This window comes from Phoenix dactylifera, chromosome 5 (genome assembly GCF_009389715.1).
Source record: "Phoenix dactylifera cultivar Barhee BC4 chromosome 5, palm_55x_up_171113_PBpolish2nd_filt_p, whole genome shotgun sequence".
NCBI lineage: Eukaryota > Viridiplantae > Streptophyta > Magnoliopsida > Arecales > Arecaceae > Phoenix > Phoenix dactylifera.
The window spans coordinates 17,842,150-17,862,398 of NC_052396.1; the positions used below are offsets into that span (position 1 = coordinate 17,842,150).

Below are 20,249 nucleotides of genomic sequence, written 5' to 3' on the forward strand. Positions count from 1 at the left end.
CTTTCCGAGGTCAAGGGAGTTTGGGACTCTACGGTCGATCCTCGGGACATCCCAACCTTAGTCGAGGGATCGTGCGCCAGGTCGATGGGTCTGAAAACGCTCTATCGACCTGCAACGCTTCCCGAGGTCGAGGGAGTTTAGGACTCTACAGTCGATCCTCGGGGCATCCCGACCTTAGTCGAGGAATCGTGCGCCAGGTCGATGGGTCTGGGAACGCTCTATCAACCTGCGACGCTTTTCGAGGTCGAGGGAGTTTGGAACTCTACGGTCGACCCTCGGGGCATCCCGACCTTAGTCGAGGAATCGTGCGCCAGGTCGATGGGTCTGGAAATGCTCTATCGACCTGCGATGCTTCCCGAGGTCGAGGGAGTTTGGGACTCTACGGTTGACGCTTGGGGCATCCCGACCTTAATCGGGGTATCTGAGGATCACAAACGACCCAATATTAGAAGAGATAATCATAATCATTGTAAAGAGACGAATCATTATAAAGAGGAGACTGAATCCATGTTCCTGATTGCCTAGAACCCCTTGGGGTTTCATTGGTAATACATCCGTAGATTCTCGGAGTTCCAGCTTCGCGGAATAAGAGTCCCTTCGAGAGATTTCAACTTGTATGTTCCGGGTCGTTGTACTCGGGCGATTTGATACGGCCCTTCCCAGTTTGGGGTGAGCTTTTCCTGCTCGGTTGGCTGGGAAGCCTCGGCTCTCCTAAGGACGAGGTCCCCCACCTTGAAGAGCTTGGGCTTGACTCTGGAGTTGTAGTACTGGGCCGTTTTCTGCTGGTACCTTGCCATGCGGACCCGGGCGACCTCTCGTGTCTCTTCGACAAGATCCAGATTATTTCTGAGCCAGAAAGAGTTAGAGTCGGGGTCGTAGTGCTCCACCCTTGAGGAGGGGAGGCCGATTTCCAGCGGGATGACAGCCTCCGTGCCATATGCCAGGTTGAAGGGGGTCTCTCCAGTGGGCAATCGGAATGTTGTCCGGTATGCTCAGAGGACGTTGTACAAGTCCTCGACCCAATGTCCTTTGGATCGATCAAGCCTAGCCTTGAGTCCCTGCAAAATGATATGATTAGTTACCTCAGTTTTCCCATTTGCCTGAGGATGGGCGACCGAAGTGAAGCGGTGATCGATGCCGAGCTCGGAGCAAAATTCTCTGTAGTGGATGTTGTCGAACTGCCGGCCATTGTCAGATATAAGGATACGGGAGAGTCCGAATCTGCAGATTATAGACTTCCAAACAAAGTCCCGCATCTTTTGCTCGGTAATCCGGGACACAGGTTCAGCTTCAACCCATTCGGTGAAATAGTCGATGGAGACGACCAAAAATTTTCTTTGCCCGGTGGCCAGGAGAAAGGGCCCCAGAATATCGATCCCCCACTGGGCAAACGGCCAGGGGGCGATAATTGAGGTTAGCGGGGCCGAAGGTCGGCGCTGGATGTTGGCGTTCCGTTGACACCGGTCACACTTCCGAACGAAGTCCGTTGCGTCTTTCTAGAGCGTGGGCCAGAAATATCCTTGCCGCAGGATCTTATGGGCTAGCGCCCGACCTCCCAGGTGATTTCCGCAAATCCCTTCGTAGACCTCTCGGAGGGCATAATCCGCCTCCGAGGGGCGGAGACATCTAAGAAGAGGAGAGGTGAATGACCGACGGTAGAGCCTGTTTTCATATAGGACATACCGGGAAGCTTGACGCCTGATCCGGCGGGCCTCCATCTCATCGTGAGGGAGGGTTCCGTCCTGGAGATAGCGAATGAACCCGTCGATCCAGCTTGGCTCGAGGTCGATGCACATGGTTGGTTCAGGTTCCTCTGTGCTGGGTGTTCGAAGATACTCGAGCGCCGTCTCCTTGGAAAGCTCGCTCATGCGGGAGGTCGCCAGTTTAGACAGTTGGTCCACCCTGAGATTCTCCGCTCTGGGAATGTGCTGGATGCTGAAGGAACCTAAGGCGGATGTGAGTTCCCGCACTTTTTGGAGATATTTCCGCATCGATGGCTCTTTTGCTTCGAAGCCTCCCTGGACCTGGCTTACTATCAGCTGGGAGTCACTGAAGGCCTTTGGATCTTCCACCTTCAGTTCTTTCGCCAATTTGAGTCCGGCAATAAGCGCCTCATATTCTGCCTCGTTGTTTGAGGCCGGAAACTCGAGGCGTAGGGCTTGCTCAACCACCACTCCATCCGGGCTGGTGAGGATGAGTCCAGCTCCGCTACCCCCCGAAGCCGAGGACCCGTCCGAATATAGGACCCATGGCAACCTCAGGATCCCCTCTGTAGATGTAAGCGGTAGCTCGGAGTCGTCTGGCAGGGTACACTCCACGATGAAGTCGGCGAGTATTTGAGCTTTAATGGCCGGCCTGGGCCGGTATTCAAGGTCAAACTCCCCGAGCTCAACCGCCCATTTGGCAACCCTCCCAGCACGATCCAACCTTTGCAGTATTTGTTTCATAGGCTGGTCGGTCAGTATGACTATTGTATGTGCTTGAAAATAAGGCCGGAGTCTCCGAGCTGAAATGATAAGGGCAAAAATTGTCTTCTCGAGTTTAGAATATCGGGTCTCAGCATCCCTGAGGACCCGGCTGATATAGTAGACTGGCTTCTGGAGCTTGTCCTCTTTCCGGACCAGGACTGAGCTTACTGCGACCGGGGAGACGGCCAGGTACAAGTAAAGAACCTCGTCCTGCTGAGGCTTGATGAGTAGCGGGGGAGAGGCCAGAAGGCGCCTGAGCTTTTCAAAGGCTTGCTGGCATTCTTCCGACCACAGGAAGTCCTTTGGCCGCTTAAGAATTTTGAAAAAGGGAGGCAGCGCTCAGCCGATCGGAAGACAAATCTCCCCAAGGTGGCGACCCGCCCAGTAAGTCGCTGCACTTCTTTGACTGTCCTCGGAGGCGTCATCTCTTGCAGCGCTCGAATTTTCTCGGGGTTGGCTTCAACTCCGCGCTGGGTCACTATGAAACCCAGGAATTTGCCCGAGGTAACTTCGAACGCGCACTTCGCTGGGTTGAGCTTCATTTGGTACCTCTTAAGCTTGGAGAATGTTTCGTTGAGGTCAGCTACATGGCGTTCCGCCACTCCGCTCTTCACCAGCATGTCATCCACATAAACTTCCATATTTCGGCCGATCTGATCTTCAAAAATTTGGCTGACCAGCCTCTGGTATGTGGCTCCAGCATTCTTCAGCCCGAAAGGCATCACCTTGTAACAATAGGTGCCCTTGTCGGTGATGAAGGCCGTCTTCTCCTCATCTTCTGGCGCCATTCGGATTTGATTGTATCCCGAGAAGGCGTCCATGAAGGTCAGCAATTGATGTCCTGAGGTGGAATCGACGAGCTGATCGATGCTTGGAAGGGGGAAACCATCCTTCGGGCAGGCCTTGTTCAGGTTAGTGTAGTCCACGCACATGCGCCATTTCCCATTGGCCTTCTTTACGAGGACTATGTTGGCGAGCCAGTCTGGGTAGGAAACCTCCCGGATGAAACTGGCTTCAAGGAGTTTATCCACTTCCTCGGCTGCGGCTCGCTGTCGTTCTGGGGCGGAGCCCCTCTTTTTCTACTTCACAGGTTTGCAGGTTGGCTTCACCTGGAGTCGGTGGACCATGACCTCAGGGTCAATTCCTGGTACGTCGGCGGGCGACCAAGCGAAGATATCAACATTGTCCCGCAGGAAGCTGATGAGGTGATCCCTCTCGCGAGTGCCAAGGCTGGAGCCGACCTGCACAGTTAGCTCGGAAAATTTTCTCGTAGAGAAACTTGAACAAGAAGCTCACCAGGCTTTACTTGCTTCTTCCAGAGGTCGTCCCTTGCGTCCAGGGTTTCTATGGGTAGCGAGGGGCTCGTTGCCTGAGTTGGCGCCCCTGCTGATGACTTTCGCCGACTCGGCGCCTCAGTTGGTTGCTTTACTCTGCGGGTTGCCATGTAGCACTGCTTGGCAATCAACTGATTCCCGCGGACCTCGCCTACTCCTTGGTTGGTGGGGAATCGCATGAGTAGGTGGCGAGTTGAAACCATGGCTCGAAGGACATTTAGCCCTGGCCGCCCAAGGATAGCGTTGTAGGCTGAGGGTAGATGGACCACAAGAAAATCCGTCCTCACAGTACTTTCCTGGGGAGCGAGGCCGACCGTAACAAGAAGGCTGACCTCGCCCTCGACTGGGACCAAGTCTCCGATGAATCCGACCAGCGGGGTATTAATTTTCCGAAGCTGGCCTTCTGGTAACCCCATTTTTTGGTAGGCATGGTAGTACAAAACATTAGCTGAACTTTCATTGTCAATTAAGACACGTTTTACATCAAATTTATTTACAATCATGGATGACCACAGCATCATCGTGAGGGGTCTCAACCCCTTCCAAGTCCTCGTCCGAGAACGAAATGACTTCAGAAGTGCGCGGGCGCTTCGGGGAGATTCCTTCTTGGGCTGATCCTCCAGCCGAGGCTCCTCTGATTACATTGATAGTGTCGGCGATAGGCTTGTTGTCATCCGGATTTTCGGACGGTGTGGCATTTTTCACTGGCCTACTTTCCTCACGTCGGTTCCTTACGAACCGATTGAGTACTCCGCGGCGAATAAGCGCCTCAATCTCATCCCGGAGCTGAAAACAGTCCTCCGTGTCGTGCCCATGGTCTCGGTGGAAGCGGCAATACTTCCTAGGATTGCGGGGAACTCCTGTATCCCGCATAAGAGGCGGAGGTCGGAAGAAGTCTCGACCTTCGATTTCCATCAGAATTTCGGCCCGGGGTGCATTGATAGGGGTGTAGTTCTCGTACCTCCCCGGGTATGTCCGAGACCGCGGTGGGGACCTTGGCTGAGGCGGGGTCCTCTGTTGAGGCTATCCCCGCTGTCGAGGCGGGCTTCTCAGCCGGGGAAGGTTCTTCTCTCGGCGGGGGGATCGGCTTCTTTGGCGGCCGCGCTCCTCGCGGCGTTTCTTCTGTTTCTTTGAAGCTGATTCGGTTGCACCCCGCTTGGAGGCGATAGCCTCCTCGGCCTTAGCATACTTCCGAGCTCGGGCCAGCATCTCGGTGAAGTCGGCGGGAAAGCTTTTCTCGATAGAGAAGAGGAATCGGTAGGAACGAGCCCCAGTTTTTAGGGCCGACATGGCTATTGACTGGTCCAGCTCGCGGACTTCCCACGTGGCGGCGGTAAAGCGGTCCAGATACTCCTTGAGGGATTCCCCCTCCTTCTGTTTGATATCTAGGAGGGAGTCCGACGTCCGCCGCTGGCATCGGCTGGCAGCAAAGTTGGTAGCGAACTGCCTGCCGAGCTGCTCGAAAGAAGATACCGTGCTCGGCTTCAGCCCGGAAAACCAAAGCCGAGCTGTCCCTCGGAGGGTCGCCGGGAAGGCCTTACAGAGCACGGCCTTCGAGGATCCTTGCAGTGCCATGAGAGCTCGGTAGCTCTCCAAATGGTCGAGGGGGTCGGTAACTCCGCTGTAGGGCTCCACTTGAGGCATCTTGAACCTCGGGGGACCGGCTCGTCCTCGATTTGGCGGGAGAAGGGGGACTTGGTGGTAAATTCAAAATCCCCCACCTGTTTTGCCTTCTTGCTGTGGAGCGCTTCGATCTGGCGCTCCAAGTGCTCGACTTTTCTGTCGAGCTACCCAACCCGAGGAATCGTCACCGTGGTTTGCTCCAGCTCACGGTGGACCGGAGCCGACTCGGCTTCAGAGAGTTGGGGTCTTCTGTTGAGACTTCCCCCCGGCAGCTCTCTCTGGGGGGAAGCTCGCCCTTCGTTGTTGGCCCTGGAAGAGCCATGAAGGTTCTGGCCTTGAAGAATCGGGCCGTTGGGAGGAAATTCCGGCAGGATCTGGGCCTGTGGGGAGAGCGTAGGTAAGGCCTCCTTACGTCGCAGACCTTGGACGGCAGCGGCCAAGGCCTGGACTTGCTGCACCATGGCATTAAATTGCTCCGGCTGGACCTGAGGAACCGGGTCAGCCGGAGTAGGCGAATTCTGGATGGAGTGTCCAGAACCCTGCGGGGGACACCGGAAAATGTTGGAGGCTCCCTTACTTCTCAACTTCATGATCGCGACTCGGGCCCTTCCTCTAGCGCCAACTGTTGCTGGAAATTGGACCCGGGGGCGGTCGTCGGCTGAGGAGGGGGAGCTGCTGGTGGGCACAGGTGGATGGCGATCCGTCGGCGAGCGGCATCCTCCGTCGGGGTGCCTGCAGAAAAGCCAGTGGCCGGGTCTTCCGGCGCCGGCCCTCCGATGCTTAAGTCAGAGGGGGGAAACTTCGTTTAAAGAAGAAAGGAGGTAAGTTTTTCCTGAGTTTTTCTGAGTCCAACCCCCATCGGGAAGCAAAAGTCCCCTTTTTATAGGAGGTCGGATTACCTGTGATGTGATAGGGCGAGGCCGTCGTACGACTCAGCACGTTGATTGGTCTGGCACGCGATCAGGTGAATCATTGCATTGATGTCGAAGGTGAGGCCGTCGTACGACTTGAACTGGCGCGCGATCGGGTGAATCATTGCATTGATGTCGGAGGTGAGGCCGGGGTCAAAGAGTTGTCACGGCCGACGGGACCCTGCTGAGCCGATTTGCCATGGAGAGCTGAGGATCCATAGATGATAGGAGCCACACGCATTAATTGTTGAGTGCGTCGGAGATGTGCATTAATTGTTGAGTGAGTCGGAGATGTGCATTAATTGTTGAGTGAACTGCAGGTTTGCAGAGATCATGCGTAATAAATGCTGGGGCGGTGGCAGGGTATGGCCCCCGGCCAGACTTCGGAAGGGCACAGCCGTGGTAGGTGGGCGACGAGGACGGACTTCCGAGGTCGGGAGCTCTCCGGGTCGGACGTTCCGAGGTCGGACGCCGACCTCGGCCGTCTAAGGTCGGCCGTTATGCGGTCTTCTGGTGACGAGGTTCCCATGTACTGGGGGGAAAACCACATTCCCCCAACATCCCTCTCTCTCTCTCTCTCTCTCTCGACCCTACCTACGAGATTTTGCGCCACCTCTCTGCTCTCCTTTTCCCGGCTTCTCCAATCCCGTGGCGCCCTTCGCCTCGCCTCCCGTTTTTTCGTCTGTTTCGTCTTCCCCTCCCCCCAGCTCTCTCTGTCTCTCTTCGCCCACCCTTTTTTTGTTTTCTTGTTACCTCCTTTTATGACTGAAATTAAAATAAAATTTAAATATTAAAAAAATAAAAATTGCAAACTGGATCACATCACTCAGTAGGTTTTATCCAGGTAGACCACGCCTCCACGCCAAAATCTCCCTGTGGCCATTTGTTCTCTAATTTTATTGGCTGCATTTATATCCGACGGGCATGAGCCACCATTATACCAAAAAATAAATAAAAAAATTAAATTTTAAACAATTAAAATATTTTTATTTTTTATAATTAAAATAAAGTTGGAATAGAAATCATCCATTGCCATTCTTATTATACAATCCAACTTCCACCGATCAAACATACCCATATAGTGTCAACTAGTTTAGTACATTGAATATTATGCCACCAATTTAGCTCTTACCTGATTTAAGCCGGCCTTTCTCCCATCTTAGTTTCAAGAAAAAAAATCAAGAATTATTAATATTTTAATTTATATTATAAAAAAGTTCAAAATTGTATATCTCGACATTTCACTAGCCTAGTAGATCATAAGTAAAAGTTGATTGAATTCATACTAAAACATTTGGGTTACAATATCAGCATAGAGTAAACAAGCTAAATAATTAGGAGTTCTTCAAGCCACAACCCCTCGTCATCAATTGACAGCATATTTCCTTTTTTTTTATACAATAAGCCACCTCATTTTTGAAATATCACATATGACTGGACATCCACATTGAAATAATTAGTTAAATTCTCGGTGTCTTTCGGCGATATATTAACCTCTTCAAAAATAACTCGGTCATATTGAGATGACAATCCATGGATGGTTGCCAAAGAGTAACATCTTTTTGTAATTTTAAGGGAAAAAACCTGTATATAACATAAATTTAATTTTAAGGCCAAATTTAAAGCAATCCTTGCAACTGGGCTACCGGGACTAAGAACATAAAGGAGCAACCCACCTAGTCAATCTCATAGGTTATTCAATTATATAAATTATAAAGCCTACGAAGGTCTTGCGTTCAACTACTCTACCATCCGCAATGCCAAGCCTGAGGTCTAATGATTATATTATATTCTCTGAACTTTGAAGGGGCTTTTGCCATCCTTTTAAAAATTGAATGCATATAAATGGCAACATAAGGCTTGCTAATGAAGCATGATATAGGCCAAGGGTACAATTTTTCTAGAGGAACTTCAGTCTTCCCACTTTATCAACTTCAAGATTATTGCATTCAATTTCAAATATTACTCAAATCTATATAGATGGGCACCATAATACTTTTTTCCACCAATCATTCATCAATCTCTTTCACAGAATTAGAAGTCATCCCTGAACAACCAAATTATCATTGAGTGACCCCTCTCCCAAATTTAAATAAAGAAAAAGAAGACATACGGAGATATTCCGAGGAATGAAAAAAATTAAATAGATCTAGCCCTAAGCCCGAATAAAAATGAATAGAGTTTAGACCCGGCCGGTAATTATCTTTGCTACTGTGCCTCCTAAAATTATTTCTCAAACTAAAATGGTATCTCTTAAAATAATATATATATCGTATTTAGATGAGTAGTAAGAATGTGTGGCAACTAGACAATGATAGTTCTAACCAGATTCCTTTCCATGCATCCTAAGAGCCCCTGAATATCCTAAGAGCCCCTGAATTTTTCTTCGTACTAAGAGGATCGAAACTTTACCCTGCATGGCCAAATTTATGTAGTTGGATGTTACGATTATTTTAAAGACAGTTATGATCAGTTAAAGAGGACCAAGATAAGATCTAGCTACCGAACAACTGCTGACAGAAAAGGAGTTTTGCCGAGCATTTCACAAGGATCTCAAGCTGGCTTTCTACACTCCTATTGTTTTGAGTTACTACTACCATCATAGCCTCAAGCCTTCTCCGCATGTTTCCGTTTTGTTTTCTTCTTCTCTATCTTTGCCTTTTGTTCTGCCTGTCTGCGATCCATGAATGCTCCTCTCTGTGAACCTCCTTTACCATGGTAGCTAGGTTTTTTCTATAAGAAATCAGGTACAAGTTGAAAGCCAAGTATCCAAAGCCGAAGCACAACCCATAACTTCGATATGTTGCTGGTCACAAAGCATACCATCAAGCTTCCTCCATTTTATTGTTGTTGTAGTAGCAGCAGTTGGGAAAGTCCTCAACTGTACTAGATTTTATATCACTATAACACCTATTTGCTAGTTAGAAGTCATACGAGCCTTGTCTAACCGCAGCACATAATTGGTACGCGCTATGGAGAAGCCCACGACTGCTCAAACTTAATTATAAACAAAGAGGATATGTGTATCCGATCCTTGGAGTAAACAACACCAACTCAATCTTACACGAGCAAACAAGAACAGAAGCTGATACTCTTGGTCGCATGCAAACGGAGACGTTTCTTAAAGTGCAGACATGAGGGGGTGTGAGGTGGTGCTCTCCATCTTCTCCTCGGCGGCAGGCTCCTTCATCAGTGCATCGATCTCGGCCACAAACCTCTCCATGGCCGGAGCAGGCAGGCAAACTGGAACCACGATCCCATGCTCCCCCTTGGCGTTCTCGAAGGGGATGTAGAAGCTGGCCACCCCTGGGATGGCCCCGACCCCTCCCTTGGCTGGACCACCGTACACCGCCTTCCCCCACCCGAAGTCCACGTCTCTGAACCCGGCCTTGGTCAAGTCGGACACCACGAACGACCGCACCACCGTGAAGTGCGGACGCCCTCTCAGTACCATCAGGTCCGCCACCGACTTCATGTACTCCTCGTTCACCTCACCTTTCGCCTTCTTCACGAGCTCCAGCGCGTACCCCAGCGGATTCCCGCACAGCTTCCCCGCCGCGCACACCGCCACGGGGAACGCGAACGCGTTGCCGTAGTAGCCCTCCGGTATCTTGGTCGACTGCTTGCCGCGGGCGCTCGCGATGCAGATTACGCGGACCTCCTCGTCGGGGTCGGGGGAGAGAGCCACGGTGCGGCACTTCCAGAGGCACGCCGTGAGGACCTCGAAGGTGGACCTCTTGCGGAGATGAGGGGGGCAGCGTTTCCGGAGACAAGCGATCTCGCCGGGGCCGAAGAAGAACGACCTGTGAGCCATGTCGTCCAACGGGATGATGGTGCCCTTGGTGTCGGGGACCTCCTCGTACTCGCGGTGGGCGAAGGCGGGGCGTGGCGGGTGACGGGCTTCCAGGATCTCGCGTTTCCAGACGGGGGAAACGGTGGGGGCAGGCAAGCCGCGGGCGAGCTCGGCCACCGCGTTCATGAACTGGACCAGACCGGGCGCGTCCGACATGGCGTGGTTGAGACGGATGGCGAAGATGAACCCACCGCACCGCAACCGGGTCACCTGAAAAGAAAAGAAAAGAAAAATTATTGTGATATGACTTGACAGTACTTTAAAAAATTATTGTGATATGACTTGACAAAAAAAGAATGTTTTGTTGTCTACTTCTTCGCAAGGTTGTGTTAGATTCTAAAGGCTTTGTTAAAACAATTTAACGAAATCAAGAAAAAAAAATTTTCCTGCAACTCCCCTGGATGTTTAATTTAGTTTGTTATTTGGTAAATCTGCGGCTCTTCTTTTTTTTTTTTGGTAAATCTACGGCTCTTTTGCTGTTGCTGTTAGAGTATATATATAGTAGAGCTAATCGCTTGTTACCTTTTTATTTTTTTCTTAATAAAAAATGAAGTATCATTTGTAATCTTTTGGTTAATTACCTGAAACAACAAGAGAGGGCAGTTGAGCACATCCCTGGAGCCCTCGACGTCGTAGAGGAGCTCCTCGAGGTACGGGAACGGCGGCTGCAGAGCATCGCCAAACTGCTCGAGACGGACGTCGGCATCCGCCTCGATGAACAACACCCCCTCCCCGGTGCACTCCACCACGAGCTTCCGGCGGGCCCCCTCCCTGAGCCGGCCGGCGAATGGGTAGTAGTGGACGAGGGCCTTGGCGAGGGCCTCGCGGATGACCCTCGCAGGGTCACGCCCCGCCATGGAGGGATCGTGGCGGTAGAATTGGATCGCCGGGATTTGGAAGCGGAGGCCTTCTTGGTCGTCGACGTCCGAGAGGCGCTTGAACTCGTGCGGGGTGGGCTCCGCTGGAGCAACAAGCACGGGCTCGTGCCGGTGAACCCTGAAGGTTAGCGAGGACGCCATTAGTACTGCAGTGAGGTCCAAGAGGGAGGGAGGGAATTACGGTAGCAAGGGAAGGAAGATGCAGAGAGGAAATCCTCCAAGGACTTGGAGATTACTTATTTGTGAGGGTTGTAAGCTTGGAGGTGGAGGAGCTCGAATTTATGGCGGAGGCAAGGGTGGTTGGGAGCAGTAGTTAACTGACGCGTCATTGGAATAGCCAAGAAGGCCAATGTGAACTTCCTGGTTGACAAGTCAAGGTGTCTGCCCTTCGCATTCTTTGGTTGGCGGGTAGACTCGTTTCCCCCAACTCAAAAATTAAAAAAAATATATTTTTCTTTTATATAAACAAAGACTTGGACTTAACTACTCCCAAATGGACCTCTATTCAGATTAGATTAGCTCTACATTAGACAATAGCAGCCTCTCTATGATCTAAATCATGAAATGTGATCTACTATATTTAAACTGCTTAGATACCAAAAATTATGTGATTTACATATCTCTAGCCTATGCATCAAGTGATAATATATATATATACACACACACTTAGTATTATTTAGACTGGCCATTTTTGGACCTTGATGCACAGACTAAGCACCTCTAATCGCAGGATTTTTGGTATGTAAACAATTTAGAGGAAGTAAATTATATCAGACAGCTTGGATCATCGATGTAGAACCTCCATTATCCAATCTAAAGCTGACCGAATCTGAATGGAGATCTACTCGCATATAGCCCAATCTCTCTCTCTCTCTCTCTCTCTCTCTCTCTCTCTCTCTCTCTCTCTCTCTAATCAACCAGCTAATTGAGTTCAATTACACAACATCCTTAGAACTTTACCTCCAATTTCATGCAACGATACTGAAAATTTCGACAGGAAATCAGACTCTCAAATAATTCATCCTTCGCTTGACCAGCAAATCAACTCTGCTACCTACCTCCCCCATGAACATTGTTTTGATCGCAATTGGCCTAATCCATGATGGGACCATCGACTAAAATGAGACCCCAACCAAACATTGAGGAGTCTTCTTACTCTAACGAGTAGGGATAGAGAAATGCACCCAACAACGGGTATTATTGTAGTTTTGTTGTTTTTTTTTTCTGCATGGGATGTAAACTATATTTTAGGTTATATGGCTTAAAAACATGAGTAGAGACAAGGATGTTTCTTGCCAACTTCAGGCCAGATGCCAATGGTGTCATGACTTAGGAATAGCAAGGGAGCAGTTGAGAATGTTCTTGCCAAACACCTTCTATCTTCTTTTCTTCTTTTTTTTTTTTTTTGGCTAAAAACGAAAGTATCATACCAAACATACACGAATACAACGAAAAGAATCAAAAAACAAAACATCCTGGAGTGCACTCGGCAACTCCGCCTCACCCACGCATAGGTATCCTCCTGAATGGTCAGCAACAAACGAAGCCACCCAATCGGCCATCCCGTTGGCCTCCCGGTAGACATGTGTCGCCTGAATGGCCATCCCATCCTGAACCATGGCTCGGATATCTCTCAGTAATGAGTGGTAGTCGCAGAGTCGCCCTCCAAAAAGACCAACCTCGTATGCAGGACATGCCGCACATAGCACAGACCAGACCAAGCCGTTCTCAGCTCCACTGCAGGCACCGAAGTATCAAACAACTGGCAGCCCCCAACAGCAATCATCCTGAAATCCGGGCCTCTAACCACAAAGCCCACACCTCCCCTCACCGCTTTGCAGGACACAACCATCGAAGTTAACCTTGAGAAAACTCGGGGGTGAGGCTCCTAGGTGAAAAACACCGTACGGGGCGCTCTACGAGCAAAAATAGAGCCCTAGATATCCCGAGCTATCAAGGGTCTGTCCGAATGGTCCACCTGAGAGACCTCCACAGCTAGCAGCCTCGCCCTCTCCACCACCACTCCCGGAGGGGGGCTAGACTCCCCGAACATCCGTGTGTTCCTCGCTGGCCAAATTTAGTAGACAGTGTAGGTCGCCCGCACCGCCTTCAGACTAGACTGCGGGGCACCCGCCGAACGTCTCAGGCTCTCCAGAAAGGATGCTACATGGCACCAAAACTCCATGGGAAACCCTGCTCGTCTTCAGATCCTCCTAGCCCGGTGGCACTGAAAAATAGCATGATCAAGAGACTCATCTGTCAGACACTCAGGGCACTGGGGGTGGATGTCCATGCCCCTCTCAAACAGTAGGAGCCTCGTCGGTAGTCTACTCCAAGTGACCTTCCAAAGGAATAAAGCCACCCTGGGGTGCAACCCGAGCCGCCAAATCCAACCGAGGTCCACCACTCGCTGCTCCCCACCCTGGACAACGTCACGGACATCGGCCACCCTGACTGTAGATCTGCAAGACGTACTCCAAGCTCTAACATCCGGGCAGGGGTGCTCTCCACTGGGACGGAGCAGGTCACACACACAGAGTTCCCCCCACCTCAACACTAACTAGAGTCGGCCAGTGCCTCAATGGAAACTCATCCATCCATGTATCCTCCAACACGTCTACTTGCTAGCCATCACCTATCAGCCACCTACATTGCGACATGACCATGGGCACATATCTGCAAATCTCACGCCATATCGGTGTGGCCCTCCGCCCCCTAACTAGAAACACGCTACTCCCAACAGGACCATACCTGGCGACTATGGTCCAACTCGAAAGGCACCGCTGCTCCAAGATGACTCTAGCTATATGCTGAGCAATCAACGCCTCCCTTCTAGTCAACAAAGACTGGATGCCCAGTCCCCTTGCCCTAGTCAGTTGGCACACTGACTCCCAATCCACCAAATGGACTCCACGGCCGCTGCCTTATGCCCTCCAGATGAAACTCCGAGCAAGCCTCTCAACACTCCTCAACACCGTCTTTGGGACCACGGTGTTGGACATCAGGTAGACTGGCATCGAACACAGTACAGACCTGACCAGAGTCACCCTACCCATCATGGAAAGTGAGGCCGCCCTCCAACCCTCCAACCTCTGCTGCACCCGGTGCACCATAGTCTGATAGTCCGAGACGCGCAGCCTCCTCCCAATGATAGGGACTCTCAGGTAACACCACAACCCATCCTTCTCCCTCATACCAAGCAGCCCTCTGATCTCCTATCGCATCCGCAACTCAGTCTTCGAGCTGAAGACGATGGTGGATTTCTGAGAGTTCACCCTCTAGCCCGAAGCTGAGCAATAGTCCTCCAAAACCCTCTAAAGAATCACTGCATCCCTAGGCTGGGCTCTGGCCAGTAGAAGACAGTCATCTGCGAAAAGGAGGTGAGAGATCGGCTAAGCGCCAGGGGCCGAGAGATAGACCTCCAACGCCCGCACATCACAAGCATGTCGCAGAGTGCGAGATAAAACATCGGCACAGATGACAAATAGATATAGGAAAAGTGGGCAACCCTGTCGCAGGCCAACTGTCGACCGAAAGAATGGGGTCAGTGTGCTGTTGACCAAGATGGAGAACAACGGCCCCTCCACGCACCCCATGATCCAGAAAATCTAAATCTCATGGAAGCCGAGGCTCACCATAGCCCTCCGCAAGAAGCACCATCAAACTCCGTCGTAGGCTCTCTCTATATCGAGCTTCACAGCCATGTAACACTGCCGCCTCGACGCACGCTACAAGTCCCACATTATCTCCTGGGCTATCATGACGTTGTCGATGATACTCCGGCCACCAACAAAAGCACCCTGCTCCGGACAAATGAGCCGAGGAAGGAGTGGCTGCATCCTGCCCACCAATATCTTTGCCACTACCTGTATAAGGTAGTGCAAAGATTGATGGGTTTGTAGTAGCTGGGCTCCGCCGCATCGCACCGGTTCGGGATCAAGGTGATGAAGGTCGCCTTCCAGTCATCCGCCATGGTCGCTGACTGAAAGAAGAGTTGAATTGCCTCCACCACTGCTCTCCCCACAATATCGTAGTATCTCCTAAAGAAGAACGGAGGAAAGCCATCAGGCCCCGGTGTGTCAGGATCAAGCGCTACAATTACACCAAAATCCACAGGTGTTAGTGAAGGTGCAACTTTATTTTCTTAAACTAGCATAGGGGCCCATAGCACCACGAGTCGACTCCGACCAAGCCTCGCCCGACTCCGAACTCCGACAGGGCCTCGCCAGTGGGTTCAGGGACCCCCTAGTGGTATAACCCACCCTACTCCTCCAGCGCATCCATGTTGACAGGCGGCAGGACTGATTCGGCCCTTCAGGCCTTCGCCAACGTTGATTTGGCCCCTCAGGCTTCCGCCAACAAACCCCCCCAACGTGATGCATGGATTTCGAACTCGAGACCTATGGCTCTGATACCAATTGTCAGGATCAAGCGCTACTATTACACCAAAATCCGCAGGTATTAGTGAAGGCGCAACTTTATTTTCTTAAACTAGCGCAGGGGCCCATAGCGCCACGAGTCGACTCTGACCAAGCCTCGCCCGACTCCGAACTCCGACAAGGCCTCGCCAGTGGATTCGGGGACCCCCTAGTGGTATAAACCACCCTACTCCTCCAGCGCATCCACGTTGGTAGGCAGTAGGACTGACTCGGCCTTCAGGCCTCTGCCAACGTTGACTCGACCCCTCAGGCCTCCGCCAACACGATGCTCTGCCCTCCCCCAAACCCCAGACCGCCCTCCTATTCCCTACCTCTATCACTCTACAATCAAGGCAGTGTTCTCTGATGTCCCCACAACCATGTCCAGACGACAAAACACATCCCCCCATCCTCAATCCATCTCGACCGGAAAAAATCAACCAAGATGTGCCTAATCGAGATCTCCTCCTCCACACGTGACCCCGCTCCATCCCGAAGGGACTAGATCATACTCCTCTACCTCCTGATGATAGTCGACCTGTGGAAAAATCGAGTGTTCCTGTCTCCCTGCTGCAGCCACTGTATCCAGAATTTCTGCCTCCAAAAAGCCTCCTGCTGTCTCAAAAGAGAGTGATGCTCCGCCAGCCTATGCCGAAGTGAGCACATATCACCCTCGGATAGGCCCCCCAGTCTGTCCTCTCTCCCCTGTAGCTTTGTGATGGAGGCCTCCATCTCTTCCAACCTCCTAAATATATTACCCACAACCTCTCGATTCCACTGACGAAGTCGGCGCTTGGTGAGCTCCAGCCTCCGTGAGACCCGCTGCATGGAATCACCCCGCACCGGCATAGCCCATGCCTGCCTCACGATGTCCCAAGAGCTGGGTTACTCTAGCCACAGATGCTCGAATTGGAATGGAGGGCGATAGTGAGACTGATCAGCAGTGAATATCAAAAGCGGACAATGGCAGAAGCAATTCTGGCAAGGTGGCGCACTTGAAATCCCCAGCCAACAGCATAGGAGCCCCCTAAGAAACAATAGTAGAGGCTTCCTCCCACAGTGCTCTCCTTGACCTATAGTCTGTACAGGCATACGCTCCGTAAAAGACCCATGGAGGGGCATTGGGTTCCGAAACCACCATCACCACTTGTTGAGGACAGCCCTGAAGCACATCCACCGTGCCATCCCACGCCTCCACAACATCAATATCCCCCCTGACAAACCACGTGACTCCACCGAGAAGGACTCCTAGGTGGTGCCAAGGCGACGTTGAACCCTTTGAAGACTTCGCCCCAACAAGCGCATCTCACACAAAAAACATATGTCTGGATTATTAACCTGAACCAACTTTCTGAAAGAGGAGTTGAAGGGCCGCCCCCGTGCAGCTCCAAATCAGCAGCTTCATGAATGGCAAGGAGGCGCACCGCCGAGAGAAAAGGAGGAGAGCTTTGACTACTCCTCTTTATGTGAGGCGGTCGGCCGCCCGCACCTGAGGTCCGCTCGCTGGAGCACGAGCCTCGGGGCGCAATGGGCCCGTCCCCGCTTCCTTCGACCCTACAGCCCGCCTAGCCCTAGGCGGGCTACGGGCCCTCTTGGGAAGTCCTGGGCCCCAACCCACGTCGCTGGGTGGATCTCCGGGCCGACCCACATAATTGGGTGTGTCGCCGGGTCGGCCCGCTTGCCCCACCGCTACGTTTAGCCCGGCCTAGGTGATTGGCACTGAGTTGGCCCTGAGTTGACCCGCTGCATCCACAATCCTGCCCGAGCCACCGACTGGGTCTGCCTTCTTCGGCGACCTCCGTCGGGCGATCTTAGTCGGCTTCTCCCAACCCTTCGAGTCCGACAGAGAGGTCGGCAAAAATGCCTCCCCACCCGCATGGCCCTGTGCCGGGAGCCGCCGAGGATGATGCCGGGGCCACACCGCCTCCGGCGACGTCATCTTCTTCTACTGCCCCCCACCATTCTTGGGAACCGTGGAAGCCGGAGGACGCTTGATCCGGTTCGTGGCCAGCCAAGGGCCAAACATCGGCTTTGAATTGACCGTGGAGGCGCCCTTCTCAGCCTGTCCGCTCCTCGTCAAAGGGACATCCACCGCCTCCGTCCTCTGACTCGCCTCTAGCTCCCTTGCCGCCGAATCGGAGGGAGGAAAACCACAGTTGGTAGCTCCGTGGCCGATATGGCCGCAAATCGAGCAATGGCCCGGCAGATTCTCATAAGAGAAGACCAGCCAAAACTCGTCCTCAAAGCCCTGCATTGTGCCCTTCAGCAACGTTTTTGAACTGTTCTTAGCTATGGCCGCCCACGACGGACCCCCTCTCTAGACTCCGGAGAGGTTGGCCTGGGGTCGGCCGCCGCCCCCATGACCGGACCCTTCATCTTCTCCGGCCTGCTAGCCGACATCAGTGGCACCCACCACCCGTTCTGAAAAAGTCGGCAACGGGAGCACGACTTTTGACGCAAGCGCACCCCTAGAACAGGTATCTAGGCATATGTCCACTTGGGAAGAGGCTCCAACTCTTTCTTTTTGGTAGGTGTAGTCTGCATGGAAAGCAAGGGGAACTGACCGTATGTGGTATGCTAATATTCCACATCCAGCTAATACATGGCCCCAAGCAGTCAGAGCAAACGTGTTCCACATCCAGCTAATTAATACATGGCCCCAAGCACTCAGAGCAAACGTGTTCCACATCCAGCTAGTTAATACATGGCCCCAAGCACTCAGAGCAAACGTGTTCCACATCCAGCTTGGGTCAATGTCTCTCTCTATCTCTCTATTTCTAGATTTTTGACTGAAAGGATATCTCGTTATATGTTTATGTACTAACAAGTAGATAACAACATGTAGCTGTTATGTTTTTTGGTATCTTTTATTACAGCCATCAGATTGGATTTTAATCGAACAATCATAGGACAGCCTATGTTTATGTAGAGCTTGATTGCATGACTTCGTGGCTTAGGCCCATGCATGGTGTCACCATGCCTGAACTGTTGGGATACACTTCATCAAACCAAACAGCACTATTGCAAATAGAAAATAGAAATAGCAAACAGGCTGTTCGAACAAACGCCATTCGCTATAGTAAAACCATGAACAAAAAGCTAAAGTCAAGTAACCTGAGGCCCACGTCAAGTCCCATGCCTTGCTCGCCCGGCGCCTTTTTTGCTTGTATGGTTTTCTCCCTGAGCCACTTACTTCACTTATTGTTTTTGTTGAGTGTGTCCCCTGTAGAACACGTTTGATGAGATGTTCAAGATTGAGAAAAAAAGAAGAAAATCTAGCATATCAATTGGCATGATTTACTTGAGAAGATGCATGTCACATGCATTAGGATCTCATCATACACCGATCCAGCCACCCACAAGCATTAAATTGCAGACATACATAATCATATATGTGCATGCATACATGCATAGATGAGTGAAGAGTAAATTGATTTAAGTCCGTGATGTGCTTCACTTGCAAAGTCACATTTCACTTCATAGATTACTCTAGGATGATATATAAGTTATTTAAAATGTAATAAGATAATATGTGATCGTGTATATGAAATTCCAATGGAAAAATCTTGAAGTAAAGAAGTATAAATGCAGATAAAAAAAAAGCCTAGCCAGATAACAATTCACTGCACAATCTATTTGGACGTTAGAGTTTACTGGATCACCAGTTCAAGAGTTAATACCCATAGTAAGCAAAAGTTTCCTTACTTCACATACCAGTAATCAACCGATCACATCTATAACTGTGTGGTCCCTATAATTGCATATCACAAACCATAGTACATTTCTCAATTTGGCATTTGCCATACAATACTATGCCTCACCACTTACAGGTATAAAGCAATAGGAAAAATATTATATTTTCTTGTTTTCATTCAAATAAATCCTTTTATAATGCAGATGTGATGTCTCGACATATGACAAGCAAAAGATTGAACAAATAGGGTTTCACATTGGTTAAAATATGTCAAAAGATGTCTAATATATATTGCATGGGAAATACATGTTTAATGACCATTATATATAAAATCTCTTGAATGAACCCAAAAATCCAAGAGAAGATTGGAAAATACAACCACATATGATATGGGTCAGGCATCTAATATTAGATTCATTAGTATTACGGCCAGCTCATAATCCTCAAGTTAAGCAAATGGCACTCTACATATAGCAAGAGGATCCTTTTTATATTATGAGACCATGTGTTAAGATGGGTTTCAACTCCATCAATCATGGTCTAGCAGTGATATTTATACCGCAAGAAGAGCCACCAGTTTTCCATATTATCATTTATCAACAAAATAATATCTAAATTATAAGGGAGGTTAAACAAGGTCATAGTTTAAAAGATCTATTTATCTTTTGAATTAAAATGTTAGGAAAAATTGTGTCAGAGGATGAAATCTTGAAAAGAAACAATTAATATCTAAGTTCAAGCCAGCTGAGGAAAGTGCTTAGGTTTTTATTCTATACCATCCTCCAACAAAAAAATGTAAATAAATAGAAAAAGCTCCACAAAACCAAAAAATAATTGAGAGAAAGCCAATACATACTTGAAAAGTCAAGATATGTTTAAAGATTATGCATTATCACTACACAGCCATATTTCTGATGCTTTTTCGAGATACTTGCAATAGCACATGCCCTAAATTAAGATCGATGACAATGATATCATCAATTTCCAACTTCTAATAAATAGGTCGATAAACATAATTCTACCTTCTAATTGTCAATGTACAAACCCTCATAACTTGCCTATAATAGTGT

General features: G+C 50.2%; 1 protein-coding gene across 1 annotated transcript; it reads right to left on the reverse strand.

Moving 5' to 3' along the window:
- Positions 1-9,139: 9,139 nt before the first annotated feature.
- Positions 9,140-11,327, reverse strand: LOC103713019 (benzyl alcohol O-benzoyltransferase-like). Its single transcript, XM_039126936.1, has 2 exons — positions 10,771-11,327; positions 9,140-10,399 (listed from the first exon to the last, which is right to left on the reverse strand). The coding sequence occupies exons 1-2, from the start codon at positions 11,206-11,208 to the stop codon at positions 9,458-9,460; spliced, it is 1,380 nt and encodes a 459-aa protein (XP_038982864.1). The 5' UTR covers positions 11,209-11,327; the 3' UTR covers positions 9,140-9,457.
- Positions 11,328-20,249: the final 8,922 nt, after the last annotated feature.

Bases quoted from the DNA above. Each gene is read 5' to 3' on its own strand.
- LOC103713019 (XM_039126936.1), bottom strand. From the start codon at position 11,208: ATGGCGTCCTCGCTAACCTTCAGGGTTCACCGGCACGAGCCCGTGCTT. The intron at 10,400-10,770 runs GTAATTAACCAA...TTTTCTTTTCAG, and splicing joins GCCCTCTCTTGTTGTTTCAG to GTGACCCGGTTGCGGTGCGG.